Source organism: Oncorhynchus mykiss, chromosome 8 (genome assembly GCF_057628025.1).
Source record: "Oncorhynchus mykiss isolate SJ-2025 chromosome 8, ASM5762802v1, whole genome shotgun sequence".
In the NCBI taxonomy this organism is placed as follows: domain Eukaryota; kingdom Metazoa; phylum Chordata; class Actinopteri; order Salmoniformes; family Salmonidae; genus Oncorhynchus; species Oncorhynchus mykiss.
This window is the reverse complement of record NC_143029.1, coordinates 48,928,357-48,955,663: the sequence shown is the minus strand read 5'-3', so window position 1 is coordinate 48,955,663 and position 27,307 is coordinate 48,928,357. Positions and strand designations below refer to the sequence as shown.

General features: G+C 41.9%; 1 protein-coding gene and 1 long non-coding RNA gene across 3 annotated transcripts in view; both read left to right on the top strand.

The window, feature by feature from the left end:
- LOC110529117 (uncharacterized) overlaps nt 1-27,307 on the top strand; it is a 307,966-nt gene that overhangs the window by 149,256 nt on the left and 131,403 nt on the right. The window lies entirely within an intron of this gene.
- Nucleotides 1-27,307, top strand: part of LOC110529987 (cadherin-7-like) — a 165,810-nt gene that overhangs the window by 79,849 nt on the left and 58,654 nt on the right. The window contains exon 9 of the mRNA XM_021612703.3: nt 23,950-24,071. Within this exon, the coding sequence (XP_021468378.3) occupies nt 23,950-24,071 (122 nt within the window). The remainder of the gene's footprint in view (nt 1-23,949; nt 24,072-27,307) is intronic.

Here is a 27,307-nt window from a genome sequence, read left to right as displayed (position 1 = left end):
AATAAGTGCACCTGTTCCCCAATCATTCCATCTGACTCAGTACTACTGAGGCTGGAGTTAAATTAAACCTGCACCGTGGCAAACTCCCATTGGGGTTGGAGGAGTGTAACATTGCTCCTTAATCATTTTACTTTCAACATATTTAAGTAGATTTCTAACTACTCTAACATAACGAATCCCGAGGTGACAAAGTAAAAATATGTCTTTCTGCCCCTGAGCAGTTATCCCAAGGGTTCTCCTATGGGGACAGCTGATGAACCCCTTTGGAACCCTTTTTTCTACGAGTGCACAACACTACCTACTCTAACATTGCTCCTTAGTCAATGACATTTCACTTTCAACATATCAGTAGAGTTTAGTAGGGTACTCTAATGTCCCTCCTTGTAAATTTAATTGAACTTTTAACATATTTTATTAGAATAGAGTACTACTTTAACCACTCCCCAGTCAATTTAATTTGACTTTCAAAACATTTTAAGCAGTGCGATTAATTAGACAATGAGTGAATATTGAATAAAACTCAAATCGAAGTAGATATAACGGGCATTTTTGCAGGGACAGTATATGAATTCTTTCTTTTTTTAAATTTTACCTTTATTTAACCAGGTAGGCCAGTTGATAAAACGTTCTCATTTACAACTGCGACCTGGCAGTAGCAGATAAACATAAAGCAAAGTAGTGCAACACAAACAACAACACAGAGTTACACATGGAACAAACGTACAGTCAATGACACAATAGAAAAAGTCTATGTACAGTGTGTGCAAATGGCGCAAGGAGGTAAGGCAATAAATAGGCCATAGTAGCGAAGAAATTAACACTGGAGTTATAGATGTGCAGATGATGATGTGCAAGTAGAAATACTTGTGCGCAAAAGAGCAAAAAAGTTTTAAACAATATGGGGATGAGATAGGTAGATTCGATGGGCTATTTACAGATGGGCTGTGTACAGCTGCAGCGATCGGTAAGCTGGTCAGATAGCTGATGCTTAAAGTTAGAGGGAGACATAAGTCTCCAACTTCAGCGATTTTTGCAATTCATTCCAGTCATTGGCAGCAGAGAGCTGGAAGGAAAGGTGGCCAAAGGGGGTGGTGGCTTTGGGGATGACCAGTGAGATATACAGTCGAAGTCGGAAGTTTACATACACCTTAGCCAAATACATTTAAACTCAGTTTTTCACAATTCCTGACATTTAATCTTTGTAAAAATTTCCTATCTTAGGTCAGTTAGGATCACCACTTTATTTTAAGAATGTGAAATGTCAGAATAATAGTAGAGAGAATGATTTATTTCAGCTTTTATTTCTTTCATCACATTCCCAGTGGGTCAGAAGTTTACATACACTCAATTAGTATTGGGTAGCATTACCTTTAAATTGTTTGACTTGGATAAAACGTTTTGGGTAGCGTTCCACTAGCCTTCCACAATAAGTTGGGTGAATTTTGGCCCATTCCTCCTGACAGAGCTGGTGTAACTGAGACAGGTTTGTAGTTTTCCTTACTCGCACTCGCTTTTCAGTTCTGCCCACACATTTTCTATGGGATGGAGGTCAAGGCTTTGTGATGGCCACTCCAATACCTTGACTTTGTTGTCCTTAAGCCATTTTGCCAAAACTTTGTAAGTATGCTTGGGGTCATTGTCCATTTGGAAGACCCATTTGTGACCAAGCTTTAACTCAAGACTGATGTCTTGAGATGTTGCTTCAATATATCCACATAATTTTCTATCCTCGTGATGCCATCCATTTTGTGAAGTGCACCAGTCCCTCCTGCAGCAAAGCACACCCGCAACATGATGCTGCCACCCACGTGCTTCACGGTTGGGATGGTGTTCTTCGGCTTGCAAGCGTCCCCCTTTTTCCTCCAAACATAACGATGGTCATTATGGCCAAACAGTTCTATTTTTGTTTCATCAGACCAGAGAACATTTCTCCAAAAAGTACGAACTTTGTCTCCATGTGCAGTTGCAAACCGTGGTCTGACTTTTTTGTGGCGGTTTTGGAGCAGTGGCTTCTTCCTTGGTGAGTGGCCTTTCAGGTTATGTCAATATAGGACTCGTTTTACTGTGGATATAGATACTTTTTTACCTGTTTCCTCCAGCATCTTCACAAGGTCCTTTGCTGTTGTTCTGGGATTGATTTGCACTTTTCGCACCAAAGTACGTTAATCTCTAGGAGACAGAACGCTTCTCCTTCCTGAGCGGTTTGATGGCTGAGTGGTCCCATGGTGTTTATACTTGCGTACTATTGTTTGTACAAATGAACGTGGTACCATCAGGCGTTTGGAAATTGCTCCCAAGGATGAACCAGACTCGTGGAGGTCTACAATTTTGAAATGTGGAGGCAATTATTTTTATTAAGACTAACTCATATGCATTCTCCTGTTCTATTGTTTTCTTTTCAACTTTCTTTCATTGTCTAGAAGCCAAAGGAATTATCCTAATCATATTTGTGACCCTTGAAAGTTGTTGCATCTTTAAATCCCTCTTTCTAATGGATATTAGCATTTCTGTCCATGAAACCGCTTGCATCTGCGGTGCGCATTATAGAATAGAGTTTTGAAATGGAACATTCCTGTGTAGGCTTACTGTCGTGTGTACATTGATGTGCCTAAAATGTGAAGAAATAATAGTTTATCAACTATTTAAGATAAACATTCTGATCTGTTCCATTAGCCCTAAATGATAGGCATACACCTCCAGTACATTACTTTGATAAGTATTAGTGGGGATTAAGAAGTGAGTATACACAATACCCTGTCACGCCCTGACCTTAGAGATCCTTTTATGTCTCTATTTTGGTTTGGTCAGGGCGTGAGTTGGGGTGGGCATTCTATGTTGTGGGTTCTATGTTTTCTATTTTGTGTTTTGTGTCTTTCTGCACCAGCCAGGACTGTTTCGGTTTTCGTTCATTCTCTTTGTTATTTTTGTTAATCAGTGTTCAGTTCAAATAATAAAGATGAACACGTACCACGCTGCACCTTGGTCCTCCATTCATTCCAACAGCCATTACAGAACTACCCAACACCAAAGGACCAAGCAGTGTGGTGAAAGGGACTCCTGGACAGGTGAGCAGTTCTATTTGGACTATGAGACAACCTGGGAGGAGGTGGAAAGGTGGTCGGTCGACTCAGGGAGAGTGCCGGAGCCCGCCTGGGATTCTCTGGAACAGTGCGAGAAGGGATACCGGAGAATGGAGTTGGCAACACGAGCACGGCTGGCAAGGAAGCCCGAGAGGCATATACCTGCATATACCCTCCACTACACCACTGCTATTGAGGAAGAGAATCGTCTTTTCACACCCACGTGTATTTGACAACAGCTAATAATCAGAATAGGGGATGTCCTGTACAAAAATGAACAAATCACCATTACACATTAGATGACGCTTTCTTAGTATGTTAATATTTGTTTCTTACTGCATACATTTTTACCAAACAGTGAATACTAAATAGTAGGAAGTTTGATAAGTACACAGTATGCAGTTTTAGTAAGTAGGAAAGACAGCCATAGACAAATATGCATATTGATTTGAATTATGTTGAGTAAAGAGATTGTGAGTTTTGCTCCAGTATCAAAGTAGCCTTTGGGAACACAGTCTTCGGATGCCACCTTACATAGTGCTCTATTTTCAGCTGGCGCTATGGAGGCGCAAGTGTCAAATGCATATTAGTTTGCAATTTTGTCATGTTAAAACTGCCGCATTGGGATTTTCCAGCCCTAACACCATTTTTCAAGTTTCAAGTTCAGTTTTAATTTTGCGTCACAAGTACAGTGAAATGCCTTTATTGCAAGCTCTAAACACAAGAGTGCAGTAATCAATAACAATAACAATACTAAAAATAACTTAAGGTAGAAATATCAAGAGAATCAAGAGAAAGTAAGTAAGCATACTGTATACAGGGTCAGTCAGTTCCCTTACCATTTTTACAATGTGCCAGGATACTGGAGTGATAGAGATAGATATGTATAGGGGTAAGGTAACTAGGCATCAGGATGATATATAATAAACAGAGTAGCAGCAGCATATATGATGATTGTATGTGAGTGGGTGTGTGTGTGTGTGTGTAGAGTCAGTATAAATGTATGTGCATATTATGTGTGTGTGAGCAAAATATGAAGTGTGTTTGTGTGTGTGTTGGAGGGTCAGTGAGTGTGCATAGAGAGAGTGTATGAACTCAATTAGTCCATATAGCCATTTTGTTAGCTATTTAGCAGTTTTATGACTTGGGGATAGAAGCTGTTCAGGAGCCTGCTTGACAGTTTTGATGCACCGGTACTACTTGACATGAAGATGCAGAGAGAACAGTCAATGGCTTGGGTGGCTGGAGTCTTTAACGATTTTCTGGGCCTTCCTTTCACACCGCCTGATATAGAGGTCCTGGATGGCAGGGAGTTTGGACCCAGTGATGTACTGGGCTGTCTGCACCACCCTCTTTTAGCGCCATGTCATACCAAGCCGTGTTACATCCGGTCAAGAAGCTGTCAATGGTACAGCTTTAGAACCTTTTGATGGTTTGAGGGCCCTCAACGCTAAACCTTTTCAACCTCCTGAAGGGGAAGAGGCACTGTCACACCTTCTTCATTCTTCCTGTGTGGACTACCGTAACACCTTAGTGATTTGGACACTGAGGAACATGAAGCGCTCGACTCGTTCTACTGCAGCCCTGTTGATGTGTCAGGGACACAGCTGATGTGAATAGTAGTACTTCTCTTCTTTCTCATCCAGGAGATAGGTCACATCACAGAGCTCATCTTTCCTGAAAAAAGAAATAAATACAGTTGTGTAAATGTCTTGTAGTTATGTCTAGATAGAAAAATATGAAAAAAAGCACTAGGTAGTCTACATACACAATAAACCGGGTCCCTTTGGGACCACAATTGCTTTGCAGCATGTTCAGGATTTGCTAGTCAGTATACCATTTGAATAAACTAGATATCCTAAATAGTGGTGTGTTTGCATTGGCTGGAAAATATAGGCTAAACAGCACTAGCTCAGCCAGCCAGGAGGGAGATTGACTGATCAATTGTTTCATCCAGGAAAGAGGTTTCATCCGAGCAGGGGTTCAACATCCTTCCTGAAGTAAAATCTAAAAAAGGAATTATTCAAAAAGCAACAAATAAAATCCATAAATCCAGCACAGGTCTACACAATATAAAATACGCATCAAAGTGGTTATGCTATTGAACACTTCAACATGCAAAAATGAACATGTTCATTAGTGATTTATTTTGTTGTTTATATCACTTATGAAAGTGGACAGGGAATGTAGTTGATAGAAGATTCCCCAACTTGTGCTAAATAGAAAAACAAGATACTCAATCTTTGACTCAAGATTACTTGACCGAAGGAAATGTCATAAACAGAGCTGACAGGATTCCATATTCCTCATGTCAGATGCATAGTGTTATAGAATATATTTCAATCTGAACGTTTTGTTCACATTATGATGTGGCTTATGTTCCTTCCCTTTCTTAAGGCTAAGCTTCTATTTACACCAGCTACAATGGCGTTCTATGAAACCTGAATGTACTTTGTAACTAACATTTATAGCAATAACTACACATTGTAGCTACAACAGTAACACCAACAATCAATACCCATATCCAATGTTGCTACTTACAAGTGTCTGTCCAGCAGAATAAGGCCATCCCTTGCTTGCTCGAATGTGTCTTCCACCAAAACAAGCCTACGTGCTGAACAGCAACTTTCGGGGGTCAACTCATTTTGGTGGGGGATGGGCAATGCTGGTCATGTTCACTACCGGTCAAAAGTTTTAGAACTCATTCAAGGGTTTTTCTTTATTCATACTATTTTCTAGATTGTAAAATAATAGTGAAGGCATCAAAACTCTGAAATAACACATAGGGAATCATGTTGTAACCAAATAAGTGTTAAACAAATCAAAATAGGTTTTATATTTGAGAGTCTTCAAATAACCACCTTTGACTTGATGACAGCTTTGCACACTCTTGGCATTCTCTCAACTAGCTTCACCTGGAATGCTCTTCCAACTGTCTTGAACTTTTTGTTATGTTTGGTGACCAACCAATACAATAGATTACTGAGTATCACTCTCCATATTGTGGAGTACCTACAATGCTACTCAGATTTCCCCTATGTAACAGCAATTAAACTCTAACTGTTTTAAAGTCACCATTGGCAGCATCGTGAAATCCCTGAGCGATTTCCTTCCTATCTGTCTGTATTATACGCCCACAGGGATCATTTATGGTGCCTGTAACTGCATTTAGACATAGCCTATTTAAAACAAGTTGTTGCATTTATATAAGAATTTGGTTAGAATTATACACTGTAATTTTAGGTCTTATCAATAGCCTAGTGAATTGAATCTTGTTTATTGACTGTTTGGCATGTCCATGTCCAGATTGCAATTTAAAGTAGGCCTAGCCCCTAAATCAGTGTGAATGCTGTAGCCTATGTTTAACAATGTATTTCCATGTTAAAACAATGCAATTAGAACAATGTGGACTGCAAATATATTCAACATATTTAGAAAATATGGGGCAAGCTATTTAACAAACTAGGCAATAACGTATTCAACATTCTAATTGGAGTTGATGACAATGCAATACATAAAAGACTGTAAATACACGATGTGAAGCAGCCATATATTTAGCCATGGAGCACATTCTGATTGGGCACTGAGGGGCCGAGCCTAGACACTCCCACAACTTGTTTATTCATAAAAACCGAGCTCTTTCGCGCCACCTCCTGCTTCTACGCCCATAATTCCAGTTGTGAAAATAGCAAAAATATTTTAGACAATCCCCAAAAACATACCCCTACACTCTTAGAAGAAAGGGTTCCAAAAGGGTTCTTCGGCTGTACCCATAGGATAACCCTTTTTGGTTCCATGTAGAACCCTCTGTAGAAAAGGTTCTACATGGAACCCAAAAGAGTTCTAGCTGTAACCAAAAATGGTTCTTCAAAGGATTCTCCTATGGGGACAGCTAAAGTATCCTTTAAGGTCGTAGATAGCGCCTTTTTTCCAAGAGTGTAATGCCAGCGCTAATATTAATCATTGCGTTAGGTTTGTTGAAATAGAGACTTTAAAGTCAATAGATCATGGTCAGAGGCATCGCAGGTCCCTTAAATGTGTCTTGGCAAGGAAGATTGAGGTGTCTTCTCCTATGTTTCTCTGGGTGGGAGACATGGCTGATCCCTGAAGAAGCCTTGTGTCCATTGTGTTAGCCAGAGTTAGCAATTATTACTTTGGATATCCTCATGATTTGGATATTTGATGAGTTGTTTGTCTCACTTTGGACTTTATTAGGAAGTTAGAGATACGTTGTACCAAAGCAGGCCAATTTGCAAGAACAGAAGTTTGATCCAAAGGCTAACACTCAGTTTTTGTCTCTCTATACCTCGTTCCAGTCTATACCCTCAAGACATTGAATAGAGTGGGGAGCTGTATCTCTATGACAACATACTTTATTGCCATTGTCAGAGTTGGTAGAGCTCAGCTAAAATATCACCTCTCTTTATTTATTCCCTTTGGGCAGCATCATAAACCAACTGGGTTACTGTACCTGGAGAGTGAGGCAAGATTCCTGGATCTGCTTCTCACCTGTGGCTGGCTGCCTTACTGAGAAGTGTGTGTATGTATGGTGTGTGTGTGTGTGATTTACAGTAATTAAGTGCTCTCTCTCTCCCTCTCTTGCACTCTCTCCCGCTTCACCTCTGTAAATTAACAGCAGATGTGTATGAGTCACTGACAGATGCACATAATCTATTTCCGAGTTGAGCTGCAATCAGCACTGTGGAGACATGTAGCTAACGCTACAGTAGTGAAAGGTGTTCATTTCGCAAATGTGTTATTCATGGAGATGTTTTGATATCATTTGCATGAGGGAGATAAACATTGGATATTTGCACTGGAATTGTGCACTACAAACACATGTCCTGTATGCTTACAGGAAAACTCATTATGATATTGGCCACATTCCAGACCGACTGCAAGGCAGTCAAACTGCACATATTAATCATACAGGACGGGCAGCAGAGTAGCCGGGGCAGCAGGGTAGCCTAGTGGTTAGAGCGTTGGACTAGCAGTCAAAAGGTTGCAAGTTCATGCAAATGATATCAAAACATCTCCATGAATAACACAAATCCCCGAGCTGATAAGATACAAATCTGTCGTTCTGCCCCTGAACAGGCAGTTAACCCACTGTTCCTAGGCCGTCATTGAAAATAAGAATTTGTTCTTAAACTGACTTGCCTAGTTAAATAAAGGTACAAAAAAATCTATGATTTGGGCATCAGATTTCAAAATCATTGTAAAATCTGCTTCCAACTCACACCCTCTAACACGTAGATCCCCTGAACGCAGCTCACTTTCCAGCTCACACTCTCAAACACCTAAATCCCCTGAACGCAGCTCACTCCCCAAATCCCAATCACCTGTTCACACACCTGTATGTCATTATCACACAATACTTAGTTCAGTTCTTTGCACCCAGTCACTGTGAGGAATTGTTTGTTTTGTGACACACGGCTTTCAGAGCGCTGGGTTTCCCGTGAGTTACTCCTCCCGTGTACGATAGTTTTTGCATGCCTCACTAATGATGCCTTTTGCCTATTCCCTGCCTGTACTTTAGCCTATCGGATTTCTTGTTATCTACCTATTACCTGATCTCCTGGACTGCGTTACTAGCCTTTTCCCTGCCTGTACCGTTGCCCTTTTGGACCCCCTGTGTATGACCTTCTGCATGCCCCTGGATCCAGCGACCTGCCTCCTCCTGTGGTCCTTTGCAATAAACACCTGCTGCGCCCTGCTCTTGAAACCAGCTCTCTGTCTCAACCTCGTGTTAATTACATTCATATTGATGCTTTTACTGTCATGTTAAACACTTTGAGAGGTTATGAGATTTAGGCGGCCTGGAACACAGCCAATGTGTCATCCACAAAATTATATAGATGGCAACTGTTACATCCTAATTTTGTGTTATTTGCTCAATTAAAGCAAGGCGTTTAGAGTCGTGTTCATTAGGACATGTTCACACCACAGCAAAACATTTTGCAGTGAAAAAGTACCTCTTGTTTCACTCTGTTTCGGAATGTTTTCTCCCATTTCGTACCTACTTGTTAGATTCTAAATATCAGAGTAAGAAATCGGTGAACATTGTAAAAGCTTAAACCAAGTTTATTCATCCCAAAGGATCGAACAGCTAAACAAACAAAGACATGGTTCAAATAGTGGTGGTATATATACCACAATTTGGGGTGGAGTCACCTCCTTCTCGCTAAACATTGCATCTTTGTTGCTAGGCTGGAAATGAAGTGATACAGGCAGGAAATTAAGTGATACGGGCAATAAACTGCTCCTTTTCCCTTAATGTGACCTGACCTGACTTTGACCCCCTTCATCACTAATCCACGGCTCTCTCCCCTTATCAGTGCTGCCACGTGATTGTTTCCCCTACACTCAGTACATTACAAACTTAATTGCACTGATCACATACATTCCTCCTACAGATACCCATTAACTTATGGTGTAGACCCTAGACTAGGGAACCCCTCATGTCTCTAGCATAGCTAATGATTAATAATATTAAAAGTTTAGAAATCCGAACCCACCAGTCCATCCTCTTTGAACATTTATCATACTGTTCAACATTACATAAACTTGGAAATTACTTAGAAATGGACAAACAATGACAAAAAAACATTAACAAAAAATACAACATAGTTAACATTCACAGTGAGGTTTAAAAACTTAGAGACTTATGGCCTCTGTTCTAGAGGCACACCATGCACACACTTATTTCCAGTTCTCATAGAACACTGATAATAACGTGTCTGCTGGAGTTGTCGACTCCTCCCATTTACAGTGCCTTGCGAAAGTATTCGGCCCCCTTGAACTTTGCGACCTTTTGCCACATTTCAGGCTTCAAACATAAAGATGTAAAACTGTATTTTTTTTGTGAAGAATCAACAACAAGTGGGACACAATCATGAAGTGGAACGACATTTATTGGATATTTCAAACTTTTTTAAGAAATCAAAAACTGAAAAATTGGGCGTGCAAAATTATTCAGCACCCTTAAGTTAATACTTTGTAGCGCCACCTTTTGCTGCGATTACAGCTGTAAGTCGCTTGGGGTATGTCTCTATCAGTTTTGCACATCGAGAGACTGACATTTTTCCCCATTCCTCCTTGCAAAACAGCTCGAGCTCAGTGAGGTTGGATGGAGAGCATTTGTGAACAGCAGTTTTCAGTTCTTTCCACAGATTCTCGATTGGATTCAGGTCTGGACTTTGACTTGGCCATTCTAACACCTGGATATGTTTATTTTTGAACCATTCCATTGTAGATTTTGCTTTATGTTTTGGATCATTGTCTTGTTGGAAGACAAATCTTCGTCCCAGTCTCAGGTCTTTTGCAGACTCCATCAGGTTTTCTTCCAGAATGGTCCTGTATTTGGCTCCATCCATCTTCCCATCAATTTTAACCATCTTCCCTGTCCCTGCTGAAGAAAAGCAGCCCCAAACTATGATGATGCCACCACCATGTTTGACAGTGGGCATGGTGTGTTCAGGGTGATGAGCTGTGTTGCTTTTACGCCAAACATAACGTTTTGTATTGTTGCCAAAAAGTTCAATTTTGGTTTCATCTGACCAGAGCACCTTCTTCCACATGTTTGGTGTGTCTCCCAGGTGGCTTGTGGCAAACTTTAAACAACATTTTTTATGGATATCTTTAAGAAATGGCTTTCTTCTTGCCACTCTTCCATAAAGGCCAGATTTGTGCAATATACGACTGATTGTTGTCCTATGGACAGAGTCTCCCACCTCAGCTGTAGATCTCTGCAGTTCATCCAGAGTGATCATGGAGTGATCATGGGCCTATTATGTTGTGGGATGTTTAAAGCTTGGGAAATCTTTTTGTATCCAAATCCGGCTTTAAACTTCTTCACAACAGTATCTCGGACCTGCCTGGTGTGTTCCTTGTTCTTCATGATGCTCTCTGCGCTTTTAACGGACCTCTGAGACAATCACAGTGCAGGTGCATTTATACGGAGACTTGATTACACACAAGTGGATTGTATGTATCATCATTAGTCATTTAGGTCAACATTGGATCATTCAGAGATCCTCACTGAACTTCTGGAGAGAGTTTGCTGCACTGAAAGTAAAGGGGCTGAATAATTTTGCACGCCCAATTTTTCAGTTTTTGATTTGTTAAAAAAGTTTGAAATATCCAATAAATGTCGTTCCACTCCATGGTTGTGTCCCACTTGTTGTTGATTCTTCACAAAAAAATACAGTTTTATATCTTCATGTTTGAAGCCTGAAATGTGGCAAAAGGTCGCAAAGTTCAAGGGGGCCGAATACTTTCGCAAGGCACTGTAAACTTTCTCCTTCTGGTTCCTAAGAGAGTGATAGCACAGACTTGATAAGCAACGAGAAACACAACACATAACAGTATTAACAAGGTGGTAAGCTATGCATAATTGTATGTGCATGAAAACCCAAAGTTTGATAACATGACAACTCCCACTCTCTCTTCACCTGATTATCCCTTCAGGATACTTTTCTATTGAGTTTGGCAAAAATGAAAGCCCTAAAAAGCCTACTCTTGCTACCACCTCGTTTCACTCTGTTTCTGACAGTTTTCTCCCATTTCTTACATACTGAACACAATTATTACATCCCTGCCATTGAAAGACTGAACTGACCGACCTTGTATGGTAGCCAGACATTTGTTGATTGAGAACGGATTTGAACCCACAGCGTTAGCAACCTTGCAGTGAAACTCTCTGGCTAGATTAAATTCAAATCAAACTTTATTTGTCACACGCGCCGAATACAACAAGTATAGACTACCGTGAAATGCTTACTTACAAGCCCTTAACCCAAGAAGACTAAAATAAAAAGTAATAATAAAAAACACAATAACAATAACGAGGCTATGCAGGCTTGCCGTGCAGTAGCAGAGAAAACAGTCTATAACTTAGGTGACTGGAGTCTCTGACAATTTTATGGGCTTTCCTCTGACACCGCCTATTGTATAGGTCCTGAATTGCAGGAAGCTTGGCCCCAGTGATGTACTGGGCCGTATGCACTACCCTCTGTAGCGCCTTCGGTCAGATGCCGAGCAGTTGCCATACCAGACGGTGATGCAACCGGTCAGGATGCTCTCGATGGTGCAACTGTAGAACCTTTTGAGGATTTGGGGACCCATGCCAAATCTTTTCAGTCTCCTGAGGGGGAAAATGTTTTGTTGTGCCCTCTTCATGACTGTCTTGGTATGTTTGGACCATGATTGTTCGTTGGTGATGTGGACACCAAGGAACTTGAAACTCTCGACACCGCTCCACTGCAGCCCCGTCGATGTTAATGGGGGCCTGTTCGGCCCGCCTTTTCCTGCAGTCCACAATCAACTCCTTTCTCTTGCTCACATTGAGTAAGAGGTTGTTCTCCTGGCACCACACTGCCAGTTCTCTGACCTCCACCATGTTTGACAGAACTTCTGGAGAGAGTTTGCTGCACTGAAAGTAAAGGGGCTGAATAATTTTGCACGCCCAATTTTTCAGTTTTTGATTTGTTAAAAAAGTTTGAAATATCCAATAAATGTCGTTCCACTTCATGCTTGTGTCCCACTTGTTGTTGATTCTTCACGAAAAAATACAGTTTTATATGTTTATGTTTGAAGCCTGAAATGTGGCAAAAGGTCGCAAAGTTCAAGGGGGCCGAATACTTTCGCAAGGCACTGTACACTTCAACTATGACAGACAAAATGAGAAAAAAAATCCAGAAAATCACATTGTAGGATTTTTAAAGAATTTCTTTGCAAATTATGGTGGAAAATATATATTTGGTCACCTACAAACAAGCAAGATTTCTGGCTCTCACAGACCAGTAACTTCTTCTTTAAGAGGCTCCTCTGTCCTCCACTCGTTACCTGTATTAATGGCACCTGTTTGAACTTGTTATCAGTATAAAAGACACCTGTCCACAACCTCAAACAGTCACACTCCAAACTCCACTATGGCCAAGACCAAAGAGCTGTCAAAGGACACCAGAAACAAAACTGTAGACCTGCACCAGGCTGGGAAGACTGAATCTGCAATAGGTAAGCAGCTTGGTTTGAAGAAATCAACTGTGGGAGCAATTATTAGGAAATGGAAGACATACAAGACCGCTGATAATCTCCCTCGATCTGGGGCTCCACGCAAGATCTCACCCCGTGGGGTCAAAATGATCACAAGAACGATGGGCAAAAAAAATCCCAGAACCACAAGGGGGGACCTAGTGAATGACCTGCAGAGAGCTGGGACCAACGTAACAAAGCCTACCATCAGTAACATACTACGCCGCCAGGGACTCAAATCCTGCAGTGCCAGACGTCTCCCCCTGCTTAAGCCAGTACATGTCCAGGCCCGTCTGAAGTTTGCTAGAGAGCATTTGGATGATCCAGAAGAAGATTGGGAGAATGTCATATGGTCAGATGAAACCAAAATATAACTGTTTGGTAAAAACTCAACTCGTCGTGTTTGGATGACAAAGAATGCTGAGTTGCATCCAAAGAACTCCATACCTACTGTGAAGCATGGGGGTGGAAACATCTTGCTTTGGGGATGTTTTTCCGCAAAGGGACCAGGATGACTGATCCGTGTAAGGGAAAGAATGAATGGGGCCATGTATCTTGAGATTTTGAGTGAAAACCTTCCATCAGCAAGGGCATTGAAGATGAAACATGGCTGGGTCTTTCAGCATGACAATGATCCGAAACACACTGCCTGGGCAACGAAGGAGTGGCTTCGTAAGAAGCATTTCAAGGTCCTGGAGTGGCCTAGCCAGTCTCCAGATCTCAACCCCATAGAAAATCTTTGGAGGGAGTTGAAAGTCTGTGTTGCCCAGCAACAGCCCCAAAACATCAATGCTCTAGAGGAGATCTGCATGGAGGAATGGGCCAAAATACCAGCAACAGTGTGTGAAAACCTTGTGAAGACTTACAGAAAACGTTTGACCTCTGTCATTGCCAACAAAGGGTATATAACAAAGTATTGAGATAAACATTTGTTATTGACCAAATACTTATTTTCCACCATAATTTGCAAAATAATTCATTAAAAATCCTACAATGTGATTTTCAGATTTTCTTTTCTCATTTTGTCTGTCATAGTTGAAGTGTACCTATGATGAAAATTACAGGCCTCTCTCATCTTTTTAAGTGGGAGAACTTGCACAATTGGTGGCTGACTAAATACTTTTTTGCCCCACTGTAAACAGTGTCCTTTTGTCCAGGTGAGAAAGGGCAGTGTGGAGTGCGATTGAGATTGTGTCATCTGTGGATCTGTTGGGGCGGTATGCCAATTGGAGTTGGTCTAGGATGTCTGGGAGGATGCTGTTGATGTGAGCCATTCAAAATACTTCATGGCTACCGATGTGAGTGCCACGGGGCGGTAATTATTTAGGCAAGTTCCCTTCGCTTCCTTGCGCACAGGGACTATGGTGGTCTGCTTGAAACATGTAGGTATTACAGACTCGGTCAGGGAGAGGTTGAAAATGTCAGTGAAGACACTTGACAGTTGGTCTACACATGCTTTGAGTACATGTCCTGGTAATCCGTCTGGCCCAGTAGCTTTGTGAATGTTGACCGGTTTAAAGGTTTTGTTCACATCGGCTACCAAGAGCATTATCATACAGTCATCCAGAACAGCTGGTGATCTTGTGCATGCTTCAGTGTTGCTTGCCTCGAAGCGAGCATAAAATGCATTTAGCTTGTCTGGTAGGCTCGCGTCACTGGGCAGCTCGCATCTGGGTTTCCCTTTGTAATCCATAATAGTTTTCAAGCCCTGACACATCCGACGAGCGTCAGTGCCGGTGTAGTACGATTCAATCTTAATCCTGTATTGACACTTTGCTTGTTTGATGGTTCGTCTGAGGGCATAGCAGGATTAGTTATAAGCGTCTCTAGCCTTTAGCTCGATGTGGATGTTGTCTTTAATCAATGGCTTCTGATTGGGATATGTGCGTACAGTCACTGTGGGGACAACGTCGTCGATGCACTTATTGATGAATCCGACGACTGAGGTGGTGGTGCCGGAGGTCCCGGACTGTGGACCGTCTCAGGAGGTTCCGGACTGTGGCCCGTCGGCGGAAGCTCCGGACTGGGAACTGTCGCCGTTAGCTCTGGACTGGGAACTGTCGCCGGATGCTCTGGACTGGGAACTTTAGCCAGAAGTCTGGACTGTGGAGGTGCACTGGAGGCCTGATGCATGGGACCGATACAGGTGGCACCGGGCTGAAGACACGAACCTCAGGATGAGTGTGGAGAGGAGGCACAGGATGTACTGGACTGTGGAGGCGCACTGGAGGTTTGGAGCGTAGAGCTGGCACAACTCGTCCTGGCTGGATGCTCACTTTAGCCCGGCAAGTGCGGGGCGCTGGCACAGGACGCACTAGGCTGTGAAGGCGCACTGGAGACACGGTGCGTGAAACCGCATAACATGGTGCCTGAACGGCGACACACACCGGAGGCCAGATGCGTGAAACCGGTGCACATGACAATGGACTGGTGTCATGCTCCTCATCATGCCCGCTCTGCAGCGCTCTCAACGCCAGGACCTCTCTCCGGAATCTTGCGTCGAGCTCCTCACTCGACTCCCTGACTGGCTCTGGTTCAACCCTCAGCTACACCAACCACTCCGTGTGCGACCCCCCCCCCCCCAAAAAAAAAATTGGGGGGCTGCCTCTCGTGCTTGCTTCGTGTCCAAGATTCCTGATCTCGTCGCCGTTCCTCTCTCGCTGCTTCCATTGCAGGGTCTTGTCCCCTACCATTACCTCCTCCCAGGTTCATGATGTCCTCCACTCCTGGGCACGCTGCTTGGTCACTTGGTGGTGGGGTCTTCTGTTATGTCCGAATGAGACCAAAGCATAGCGTGGAAAGTGTACATCTTTCTTTATTTTAGATCAACACCAAAAAACACCAAAAGTTAAACTAACGTAACGTTCTGCAGGCTACACAGTAACTGAACAAAAACAAGATCCCCCAAACTCAGGTGGAAAACAGGCTGCCTAAGTGTGATTCCCAATCAGAGACAACAATAGACAGCGGCCTCTGATTGGGAACCATACCCGGCCAACAAAGAAATAGAAAACTAGAATGCCCACCCAAATTACACCCTGACCTAACCAAATAGAGAAATAAACAGGCTCTCTTAAGGTCAGGGCGTGACATTGGTTGAGCGCAGTCTTCGTGCCAGCTTCGTTCTGTGGTGGTAAATAGAGGGCTACAAATAATATAGAATAGAACTCCTTTGGTAGCCATTGTGGTCTACAGCTTATCATAAGGTACTCTACCTCAGGCGAGCAATACCTCGAGACTTCTTTAATATTAGACATTGCGCACCAGCTGTTATTGACAAATCAACACACCCCTCGACTTACCAGAGGTAGCATCTCTGTTCTGCCGGTGCATGGAACATCCCTTTAGCTCTATATTGTCTGTATCGTCGTTCAGCCACGTCTCAGTGAAACATAAGATGTTACAGTTTTTGATGTCCCATTGGTATGATAACTTAATCGTAGGTCATAGATTTTATTTTCCAATGATTTCACTTTAGCAAGAACGGATTGCAGTGGGAGTTTACTCACTCGCCTCAGAAGTGTACTCCTGTTTCTTTAATCTAACGAAAAACATTTGATCTCCCCTGCAGCCTAAATAAATCTAAATCATTGTTGTCATATCCTCTTCATTATGCAGCCAAAACATGCAGAACTGACACAAAGTAAGGACAGCGAGAAGAAGAAAGAGAAAGACTGTTGGAATGATATTGTGGCAAATGCTTTTTTATCACAGAGGACAAACTGAAAGAGGGCAGTTGTAATGGCCAAGAAGACTCACAAACACACAAGCAGACACACAAACAGTCTGAGTCTGAGCCTGCCTGGCAGGGAGTGTCCAATATACAAACATTTTCTAAAAGCTACTAATGACAACCTTGACGACCTCATACCTAGCCGGTGGGAATACCGGTGGAGAACCCCCAACCAGGTAGTGGCAGTACTGGCAGAATTGGCTGCAGTAATCCATGGGGAGGGGGCCACACTTGGACAATCAGAGAGGGGGTCAATTATTGTGACACTGGCGGCACAGAATAATGAAATGGTCTGACTGAACAGAGATGCTTGGGAAGAAGGGTCACAACAGGGGAACAGCGCGTGTGTGCGTGTTGGGGGGAAGGGGGTACCCGAGGTCCATCAGCTACGACTAGACATTGGTTAATCAAATCGTTCCATTCCTGCTCAATTTGGCATGCCTTCTCAAACAGCTACAACTATATACACATTCACACATCAAGTATTCTCTTGAGTTGGGCTTGGGGATTGAACAACTGTTAAACATCTGAGATTGTGTGTGTGTGTGTGTGTGTGTGTATGTATGAATGACTGCGTAGGGTGTTGATGGTCGGTCTTTCGGTGGAAGGGGAGAGAGGGGTAGAGGTATTTGTGTCGGAGGGGTGGGGTGGGTGCGTGTATGCATCACACATCTGTTGCTATGGGGTAATGATGTTAGGCTAGGATGGAATCACAAGGTGCAGTGTAAAATTAATTGTAATTGCTTGCCACATTTTTTTAAATTTGTACTGCCAGCCCTTGTTATAGGTAAAAATCCTTCGTAGGAAGAGCCTACATTATTCTGGATATTATTTGTCAATTGTGGAAAGAATTAACACATGCGCAATTAAAAAAATGTAAATATAGTACCAGTCAAAAGTTTGGACACACCTGCTCATTCAAGGGTTTTCTTTATTTTTTACTATTTTCTACATTGTAGAATAATAGTGAAGACATCAAAATTATGAAATAACACATGGAATCATGTAGGAACCAAAAAACGGTTAAACAAATCAAAATATATTTAAGATCCTTTGAAATAGCTACCCTTTGCCTACTTTTGGCATTCTCTCAACCAGCTTCACCTGAAATGCTTTTCCAACAGTCTTGAAGGAGATCCCACATATGCTGAGCACTTGTTGGCTGCTTATCCTTCACTCTACGGTCCAACTCATCCCAAACCATCTGATGCAGCACTCCATCACTCTCCTTATTGGTCAAATAGCCCTTACACAGCATGGAGGTGTGTTCGGTCCTTGTCCTGATGAAAAACAAATGATAGTCCCACTAAGCGCAAGCCAGATGGGATGGCGTATCACTGCAGAATGCTGTGGAAGCCATGCTGGTTAAGTGTGCCTTGAATTCTAAATAAATCACCCGCAGTGTCACCAGCAAAGCACCCCCACACCATCACACCTCCTCCCCCATGCCCCTCGGTGGGAACCACACATGCGGAGATCATCCGTTCACCGATTCTGCATCTCACGAATACACGGCGGTTGGAACCAAAAATCTCAAATTTGGACTCATCAGACCAAAGGACAGATTTCCACTGGTCTAATGTCCATTGCTTGTGTTTCTTAGCCCAAGCAACTCTCTTCTTATTGTTGGTGTCCTCTAGTAGTGGTTTCTTTGCAGCAAATCAACCATGAAGGCCTGATTCAGACAGTCTCCTCTGAACAGTTAATGTTGGGATGTGTCTGTTACTTGAACTCTTTGAAGCATTAATTTGGGCTGCAATTTGTGAGGCTGGTAACTCTAATGAACTTAACCTCTGCAGCAGAGGTCTTACTTTTCTGTAGTGGTCCTCATGAGAGCCAGTTTCATCATAGCACTTTGTGGATTTTGTGATTGCACTTGGAGAAACTTTCAAAGTTCTTGAAATGTTGTGCACTGACTGACCTTCATGTCTTAAAGTAATGATGGACTGCCGTTACTCTTGGCTTATTTGAGCTTTTTTTTATCAAATAGGGCTATCTTCTGTATGTCGTCCATACCTTGTCACAACACAACTGATTGTCTCAAATGCGTTAAGTGTTTAGCAATTAAATTCCACAAATTAACTTTTAACAAGGTACACCTGTTAATTGAAATGCATTCTAGGTGACTACCTCGTGAAGCTGGTAGAGAGAATTTCAAGAGTGTGCAAAGCTGTATCAGGGCAAAGGGTTGAAAATATAACATATATTTTGAATTATTTAACCCTTTTTGGTTACTACATGATGTGTTATTTCATCGTTGTGATGTGTTCACTATTATTCAACCATGGAGAAACTGGTAACAATAAAGACAAACACTTGAATGAATATGGGTGTGTCCAATTTTTTGAATGGTATTGTATATGTTTTTACAACTACATATAATACTGTCATGTTAAAAAGTTTTGAGAATGACACAAATATTATTTTTCACAAAGTCTGCTGCCTCAGTTTGCATGATGGCAATTTGCATATACTCCAGAATGTTATGAAGAGTGATCAGATGAATTGCAATTAATTGCAAAGTCCCTCTTTGCCATGCAAATGAACTGAATCCCCAAAAAACATTTCCACTGCATTTCAGCCCTGCCACAAAAGGACCAGCTGACATCATGTCAGTGATTCTCTCGTTAACACAGGTGTGAGTGTTTACGATGACAAGGCTGGAGATCACTCTGTCATGCAGATTGAGTTGAATAACAGAATGGAAGCTTCAAAAGGAGTAGTGCTTGGAATCATTCCTCTGTCAATCATGGTTACCTGCAAGGAAACACGTGCCGTCATCATTGATTTGCACAAAAAGGGCTTCACAGGCAAGGATATTGCTGCCAGTAAGATTGCACCTAAAGCAACCATTTATCAGATCATCAAGAACTTCAAGGAGAGTGGTTCAATTGTTATGAAGAAGGCTTCAGGGTGCCTAAGAACGTCCAGCAAGCGCCAGGACCATTGATTCAGCTGCGGGATCGGGGCACCACAAATACAGAGCTTGCACAGGAATGGCAGCAGGCAGGTGTGAGTTCATCTGCACGCACAGTGAGGCAAAGACTTTTGGAGGATATTCTGGTGTCAAGAAGAGCTGCAAAGAAGCCACTTCTCTCCAGGAAAAATATCAGGGTCAGACTGATATTCTGCAAAAGGTACAGGGATTGGACTGCTGAGGACTGGGGTAAAGTCATTTTCTCTTATGTATTCCTTTTTCGATTGTTTGGGGCATCCTGAAAAAAACTTGTCTGGAGAAGACAAGGTGAGCACTACCACCAGTCCTTTGTCATGCCAACAGTAAAGCATCCTGAGACCATTCATGTGTGGGGTTGCTTCTCAGCCAAGTGAGTGGGCTCACTCACAATTTTGCCTGAGAACACAGCCATGAATAAAGAATGGTACCAACACATCCTCAGAGAGCAACTTCTCCCAACCATTCAGGAACAGTTTGGTGACGAACAATGCCTTTTCCAGCATGATGGAACACCTATATTTTGGGTCCATGGCTAGGAAACTCCCCAGACCTTAATCCCATTGAGGACTTTTGGTCAATCCTCAATAGGTGGGTAGACAAACAAAAACCCACAAATTCTGACAAACTCCAAGCATGGATTATGCAAGAATGGGCTGCCATCAGTCAGGATGTGACCCAGAAGTTAATTGACAGCATGCCAGGGTGGATTTTAGAGGTCTTGAAAAAGAAGAGTCAACACTGCAAATATTGACTCTTTACATCAACTTCATTTAATTGTCAATAAAAGCCTTTGACGCTTATGAAATGCTTGTAATTATACTTCAGTATTCCATAGTAACATCTGACAAAAATATCTAAAGACACTGAAGCAGCAAACTTTGTGAAAATGTATATTTGTGTCAGTCTCAAAACTTTTGACCACGACTGTACAACAGAGGCTAAAGAGTTAATCTGGTACTGTTCTATACGTTTCACTATGTGTTCCTTTCAAAGGATGGGTTCCAATCTCTCAAAGGACTTAGGATCCATCTCTACAGAGGTGGTCTGTCAGTCACTGGAACGACAACCCAACTTGGGATGTTGGGAGGATTTAGTGGGTGGAATATTGTAGGACAATTGGAGGTTGACTCAGTCGCAATGCAAATATCATGGTACAGCTATATGGACATTCAATCAGCATGGTACTTTTTGATGGTACATTTGCAAACACATATTGCAATAAATAGAATTTAAACTTGTATATCATTATGCTAAGTGGTGAAATAAGTTTAGCTAGTTATAATTGTAAAGGCTTAGTGGATAAAAAGAAAAGACAATCCGTTTTTACCTGGCTAAAAGACAGTGAAATATACAGTTGAAGTCGGAAGTTTACATTCACCTTAGCCAAATACATTTGAACTCAGTTTTTCACAATTCCTGACATTTAATCCAATTAAAACTTCCCTGCCATAGGTCAGTTAGGATTCACCATGTGAAATATCAGAAAAATATTAGAAAGAGATTTTTTTTCCAGCATTTATTACTTTCATCACATTCCCAGTGTGTCAGAAGTTTACATACACTCAATTAGTATTTGGTAGCATTGCCTTTAAATTGTTTAACTTGGGTCAAACGTTTCGGGTAGCCTTCCATAAGCTTCCCACAAAAAGTTGGGTGAATTTTGTCCCATTCCTCCTGACAGAGCTGGTGTAACTGAGTCAGGTTTGTAGGCCTCCTTGCTCGCACACACTTTTCAGTTCTGCCCACAATTTTTCGATAGGATTGAGGTCAGGGCATTGTGACGGCCACTCCAATACCTTGACTTTGTTGTCCTTAAGCCATTTTGCTACAACTTTGGAAGTTTGCTTGGGGTCATTGTCCATTTGGAAGACACATTTGCGACCAAGCTTGAGATGTTGCTTCAATATATCCATGTTATTTTCCCGCCTCATGATGCCATCTTTTTTGTGAGGTGCACCAGCCCCTCCTGCAGCAAAGCACCCACACAACATGTTGCTGCCACCCCCATGCTTCACGGTTGGGATGATGTTCTTCAGCTTGCAAGCATCCCCCTTTGCCCTTCATAATGATGGTCATTATGGCCAAACAGTTCTATTTTTGTTTCATCAGACCAGAGGACATTTCTCCAAAATGTACGATCTTGTGTCATTTGCAAAACGTAGTCTGGCTTTTATATGGTGGTTTTAGAGCAGTGGCTTCTTCCTTTCTAACCTTTCAGGTTATGTCAATATAGGACTCGTTTTACTGTGGATATAGATACTTTTTTTACCTGTTTCCTCCAACATCTTCACAAGGTCCTTTGCTGTTGTTCTGAGATTGATTTGCACTTTTTGCACCAAAGTACATTAATCTCTAGGAGACAGATTTCATCTCCTTCCTGAGTGGTATGACGGTTGCTTGGTCCCATGGTGTTTATACTTGCATATTATTGTTTGTACAGATGAACGTGGTACCTTCCGGCATTTAGAAATTGCTCCCAAGGATGAACCAGACTTGTGGAGGTGTACAGTTTTTTTCTGAGGTCTTGGCTGATTTCTTTTGATTTTCCCATGATGTCAAGCATAGAGGCACAGAGTTTGAAGGTAGGCCTTGAAATACATCCACAGGTACACCTCCAATTGACTCAAATGATGTCAATTAGCCTATCAGAAGCTTCTAAATGACATAATTTACTGGAATTTTCCAAGCTGTTTAAAGGCATAGTCAATTTAGTGTATGTAAACGTATCACCCACTGGAATTATGATACAGTGGAATAATCTGTCTGTAAGCAAATGTTGGAAAATGTACTTGTGTCAGAGAAGGCCGATTGGCCCATTTTACTGTGTTGAAAAGGGACAATGCAATCCCCTCTAGTTACTGCCCTTGTTATTCTGGAGGTGCTTTTCTTGAGCATGACATGCCAGCATAGGGGTGGAGTGGCAAGACCATCTACATACTACTTAAAGCATTCCAGACTAAATAAATAATGTTTGTAAATTATTTGACAATGGTGGTAACTATTTGGTTTGTTATATAAAATCTTAAGTGTTTGTTTGTAGAGTGATTAAATTGGTTTCAGAATAGTTGCTTCTGCTTGTGACCAGCATGTGAGTCAATATCTCAAATGTGAGTAGATTATTGCATGCATATATAGTTTGGCGGCCTCCAGAGGAAGGAAAGATCTTATAAACCTAAAGTTGGATAATACAATCTTAACGTGTTAATCTTCAGATGTTTGGAGTCCAAAATGACACCAAGATACCTGAAGTTTAACACAAATTTCAGATTCTACCCATGAACAAGAACAGCTCGTTGGGAAGATTCAATGGATTTCTTAGAGAAGTACATACAGTCTTGTCGATATTTAAAATAATTTGTCATCCATTTAGAAAAATGTACCATAGCTTCAGTTAACTTGTTAACAACCAATTGTCTATTTTTTGAGTGTACATACAGAACTGTATCGTCTGCACATGTTAACTTGTTGGCAAGCAAGTGGGAGATCATTTATATAGATGGTAAACAGAAGGGGGCCTAATATTGACCTTTGTGGGACCCCAATGTTATTGTTAAATTGTTAATGTTATAGTTAGATAGCGAGTCTTTTGTTTAGACATGTAGCTAGCTAAACAATGAATAATAATCCTAAATCATAATGTTACTACCCTGCATGAATCTACAGGTAGCTAACCAACCAGGTTCAATTCTTTTTTTTTTCGAATTTAACCCCTTTTTCTCCCCAATTTCGTGGTGTCCAATTGTTGTAGTAGCTACTATCTTGTCTCATCGCTACAACTCCCGTACGGGCTCGGGAGAGACGAAGGTTGAAAGTCATGCGTCCTCCGATACACAACCCAACCAAGCCAAGCCGCACTGCTTCTTAACACAGCGCGCATCCAACCCGGAAGCCAGCCGCACCAATGTGTCGGAGGAAACACCGTGCACCTGGCAACCTTGGTTAGCGTGCACTGCGCCCGGCCCGCCACAGGAGTCGCTGGTGCGCGATGAGACAAGGATATCCCTACCGACCAAGCCCTCCCTAACCCGAACGACGCTAGGCCATTCTTCTGCTTTACACCAACTACCAGATACATGCTTCAAAGACCAGTGCATTTGGTTGTGCTTATCCTTGACCACTTGTTTCTCTCTTGTTTATTTTTTCAGTGCACCCATTACAAGTGGGAAAGTGCATAATTCTGATCACAGTGACGGACATCAATGACAACGCACCCGTCTTCGCCATCGAGTACGAGACCTACCTTTGTGAGAGTGCCAGACCTGGACAGGTATGTCAACATCTAAATATCCTATGCCTCCAAAAGCTACTATTCGTAATGGAAAACCACAGTAACAAATACATTTTATACTGGACTGACACAATTTAATGTTCTGAGGCAGTTCAAAGAGAATATGACGGGATTCTGGTAGTGCTGTTATATTGGGTAAAAAATGCATTTTTGGTGTCATTGTCACAATTAAAACAACAAATGAATAATTGGGCATATGAATAATTAGGCACATTTTGGAGACAGAAAACTATTATCTGCGCCATAATTCTCTCATAGTCAATTGTATAATTACAGGAGTGGTCAGGTTAAAAGAGTTAGATCTCCATAGCATGGATCTCCATAGCAGTTGCCTAATCAGGGGATCAAAGCATTGTGCTGCCATATGGAAAAACTTTTTAAAGAGGGATGAAAAACGGGGGCATTGTTGGGGGGATTGTGGCATGAAATTGATTTATACGAAAACGTGGCGTGGTATCAAGTGTGTGTGTGTGTGTGTGTGTGTGTGCTGCCTGCGTATGCATGTGTTTGACATTACACCTGTGTGTGTGACAAAATGGCGTCATTAAGACATTCATGCTATTGCAAATAAGCTCCACATTCCCGCATTCCATACAAAAATAATGGCAGGGAATTTTTCACACCACAATGGCATTCCCCATACCCCAAAATGTATTGTATTACACCAATTGGACGACAGTTAAACGTCTCTTCAAGCAGTCATTATAATACCATACCTTCACACACATCTGTCCGAAAACAATTACAATGGGAGATGATAGCCATATTAAAGGGATACTTTGGGATTTTGGCAGATTAACTCATAGATACCATTTTTATGTCTCTGTGTCCAGTATGAAGGACATTAGAGATAGTTTTGCGACCAAATGCTATCTAGCATTAGTGCAATGACTGGAAGTCTATGGGTATCTACTAGCATGCTATTCCTTTAAACATGTGACCGACCGGCTCAATTCAGTCTTATGTACCAACATTTGTAATTGTGTTTTTTACATTGGATAAAAAGGCGAGACTCAGAGCTCGAAATTGGTATAACAAACACTGTATTTGAGGAACAATGGGAAAGTAATTCTGCTTTGAAAGTTGTAACCTCACTTTTGAGAAAATGACCCTTGAATTTTTTGGTACACCTACTACAGAGCTCTTCTTTGTCTACACCCATTAAGCATCGTTCACGCCCTCTTAAGCCTTATCCCTACCCATCTCTTTAAGAATTCACATGTGATGCCATGTGCTAAACAGAGTGAGGCTGGTTTATACTACATCTATCAACATGTCTGTAGACAGTTGTCGCAGTAACATTGTGAACATTCTATTGTCGTCCGACATCAAACTTGTCGTTATCGTTATGAAAACTATAAACACAAAAACTACAGGCTGCATGACATAAGAAGCCTGGTGGTCCAAAATAGCATAACTGGTGTATTTAACACCAATAAACCCATCCTTTTTGAAAACAAATGTAATATATGTCAATTTATCAAACCAGGCAATTAAAAGCAAACAGTGTTTTGGTTCATTTCTAGCTTGTTAGCTAATGTCAAGTTAGCTGGCTAGCCAGTTAAAATAATGACAATTTCATAGCTGACAACGTCTTAACTTTAGCTATTTTTTTTTCATTATTACAGGAAAATAAACTCACAACAAGATCATTCCTTACAAGTTAATGTCAAGCTAATTACATAAAATAACTTACGGTTGTGAGTGTGACTTAATAAAAGCAAGGCATTCTGATCATTTTTGAACTTGAACACTGTCTTGTTGGCCTAATGTTGGCCTAACTTTATATCCTAATTTGACTTTGGTGCAAGTCAGGTTGTTTTTCATATTACCATTGCTGGTAAACACACACTATATCAAATAAAAGCTCCGTTTATTTGTCACATGTAAGGGGTACAGAAGGTGTAAACGGTACAGTGGTATGGTTAAATCCATAGTGGAGTCTTTTATTTACGTATGTAAATAGTTAGTTAAACAATTAACCATAATCCCAACTCATAACGTTACTACCATGCATGATTCTGTAGGTAGCTAAAGCTAACCAACTAGGTTCAATATTAGCTAGCTAGCTAACATTAGAAAATAGATTTCTGAGATACAAATAATATTACTACACAGATAATACAAGTAACATTAGCAAGCAAGCCAGCCATTCCTCTGATTTCAAAACTCTGTCAACTTCTTCTGTGACAACAACGCAGTTGGTCGCCGTTAAAGTCTGCAGGTCTACCCAAGATGACAGACAACAATGGTATGTTCCCCATAACCAACCACAATCATTCACAATGTCAGCTCTGGACGAGTGGCATTTAAAACATGCACTCTGATGATTGATGAGGACAGCCTGCAACTCCTCCTCAACACAGGAGCTAATGTGTCTCTGCTTAACTTAGAGACATATAGACAGTTTTTCTCCCACCAACCATTGGGCACCCCCTCAACTGCCCTATGTGGTTATGCCAACTCCAAAATTTACATTGTGGGATCCCTCCAGCTACCTCTTAAATACGGGGAGAAAGCTTCGCCAGCTGTTTAGTTTCATGTGTCACGCCATAGTGCCACTCCTGGGCCTCAAACTGTTCAACAGCCTACCCTTCTCCTTTTTGGACACCAGTGATTCAGAGATCTTCACTGTCGCCACCCTGTGGCAGCAACAGCACCCTGCACCCTGCACTTGGATGCCTCTTCTCCTTCGCACACCAGCCCCTGATTGATCCCACCGTGACCCTCCCTCTACTCCGCGTCCCACTGGCCCTGCGAGCAGTTATCGTTGCCGAGCTCCAGCACCAGCTAGAGGAAGATATCATCGAGCCTATCAATGCATCCCCCTGGATCTCCAGCCTGTTGGTGGTAAAAAATAAATCAGGGGGCCTGCGTACCTGTGTGGACCTTAGAGCAGCAAACAAGACCATCATCCCAGATAAATAACCCCTGCCCACTGCTGAAGAGCTCACTGCCCTGTTCTACGACTCCACTGTGTTCACCATCAGGGATACCTACAAGTGCCGCTACACAACAGAAGCCGCAACCTCACAGCATGCATCACACACTAGGCTGTGTGATGTGTTATGGGTATGCTTGTCATCAGCAAGGGAGTTTTGTGGGGGGATAAAAATAAACAGAATAGAGCACAGACAAAATCCTAGAGGAATACCCATAACACGTTGCAGCAAACACCATGTTTGAAATTTTGAAGAGTGATGTTTTCTGTTGGA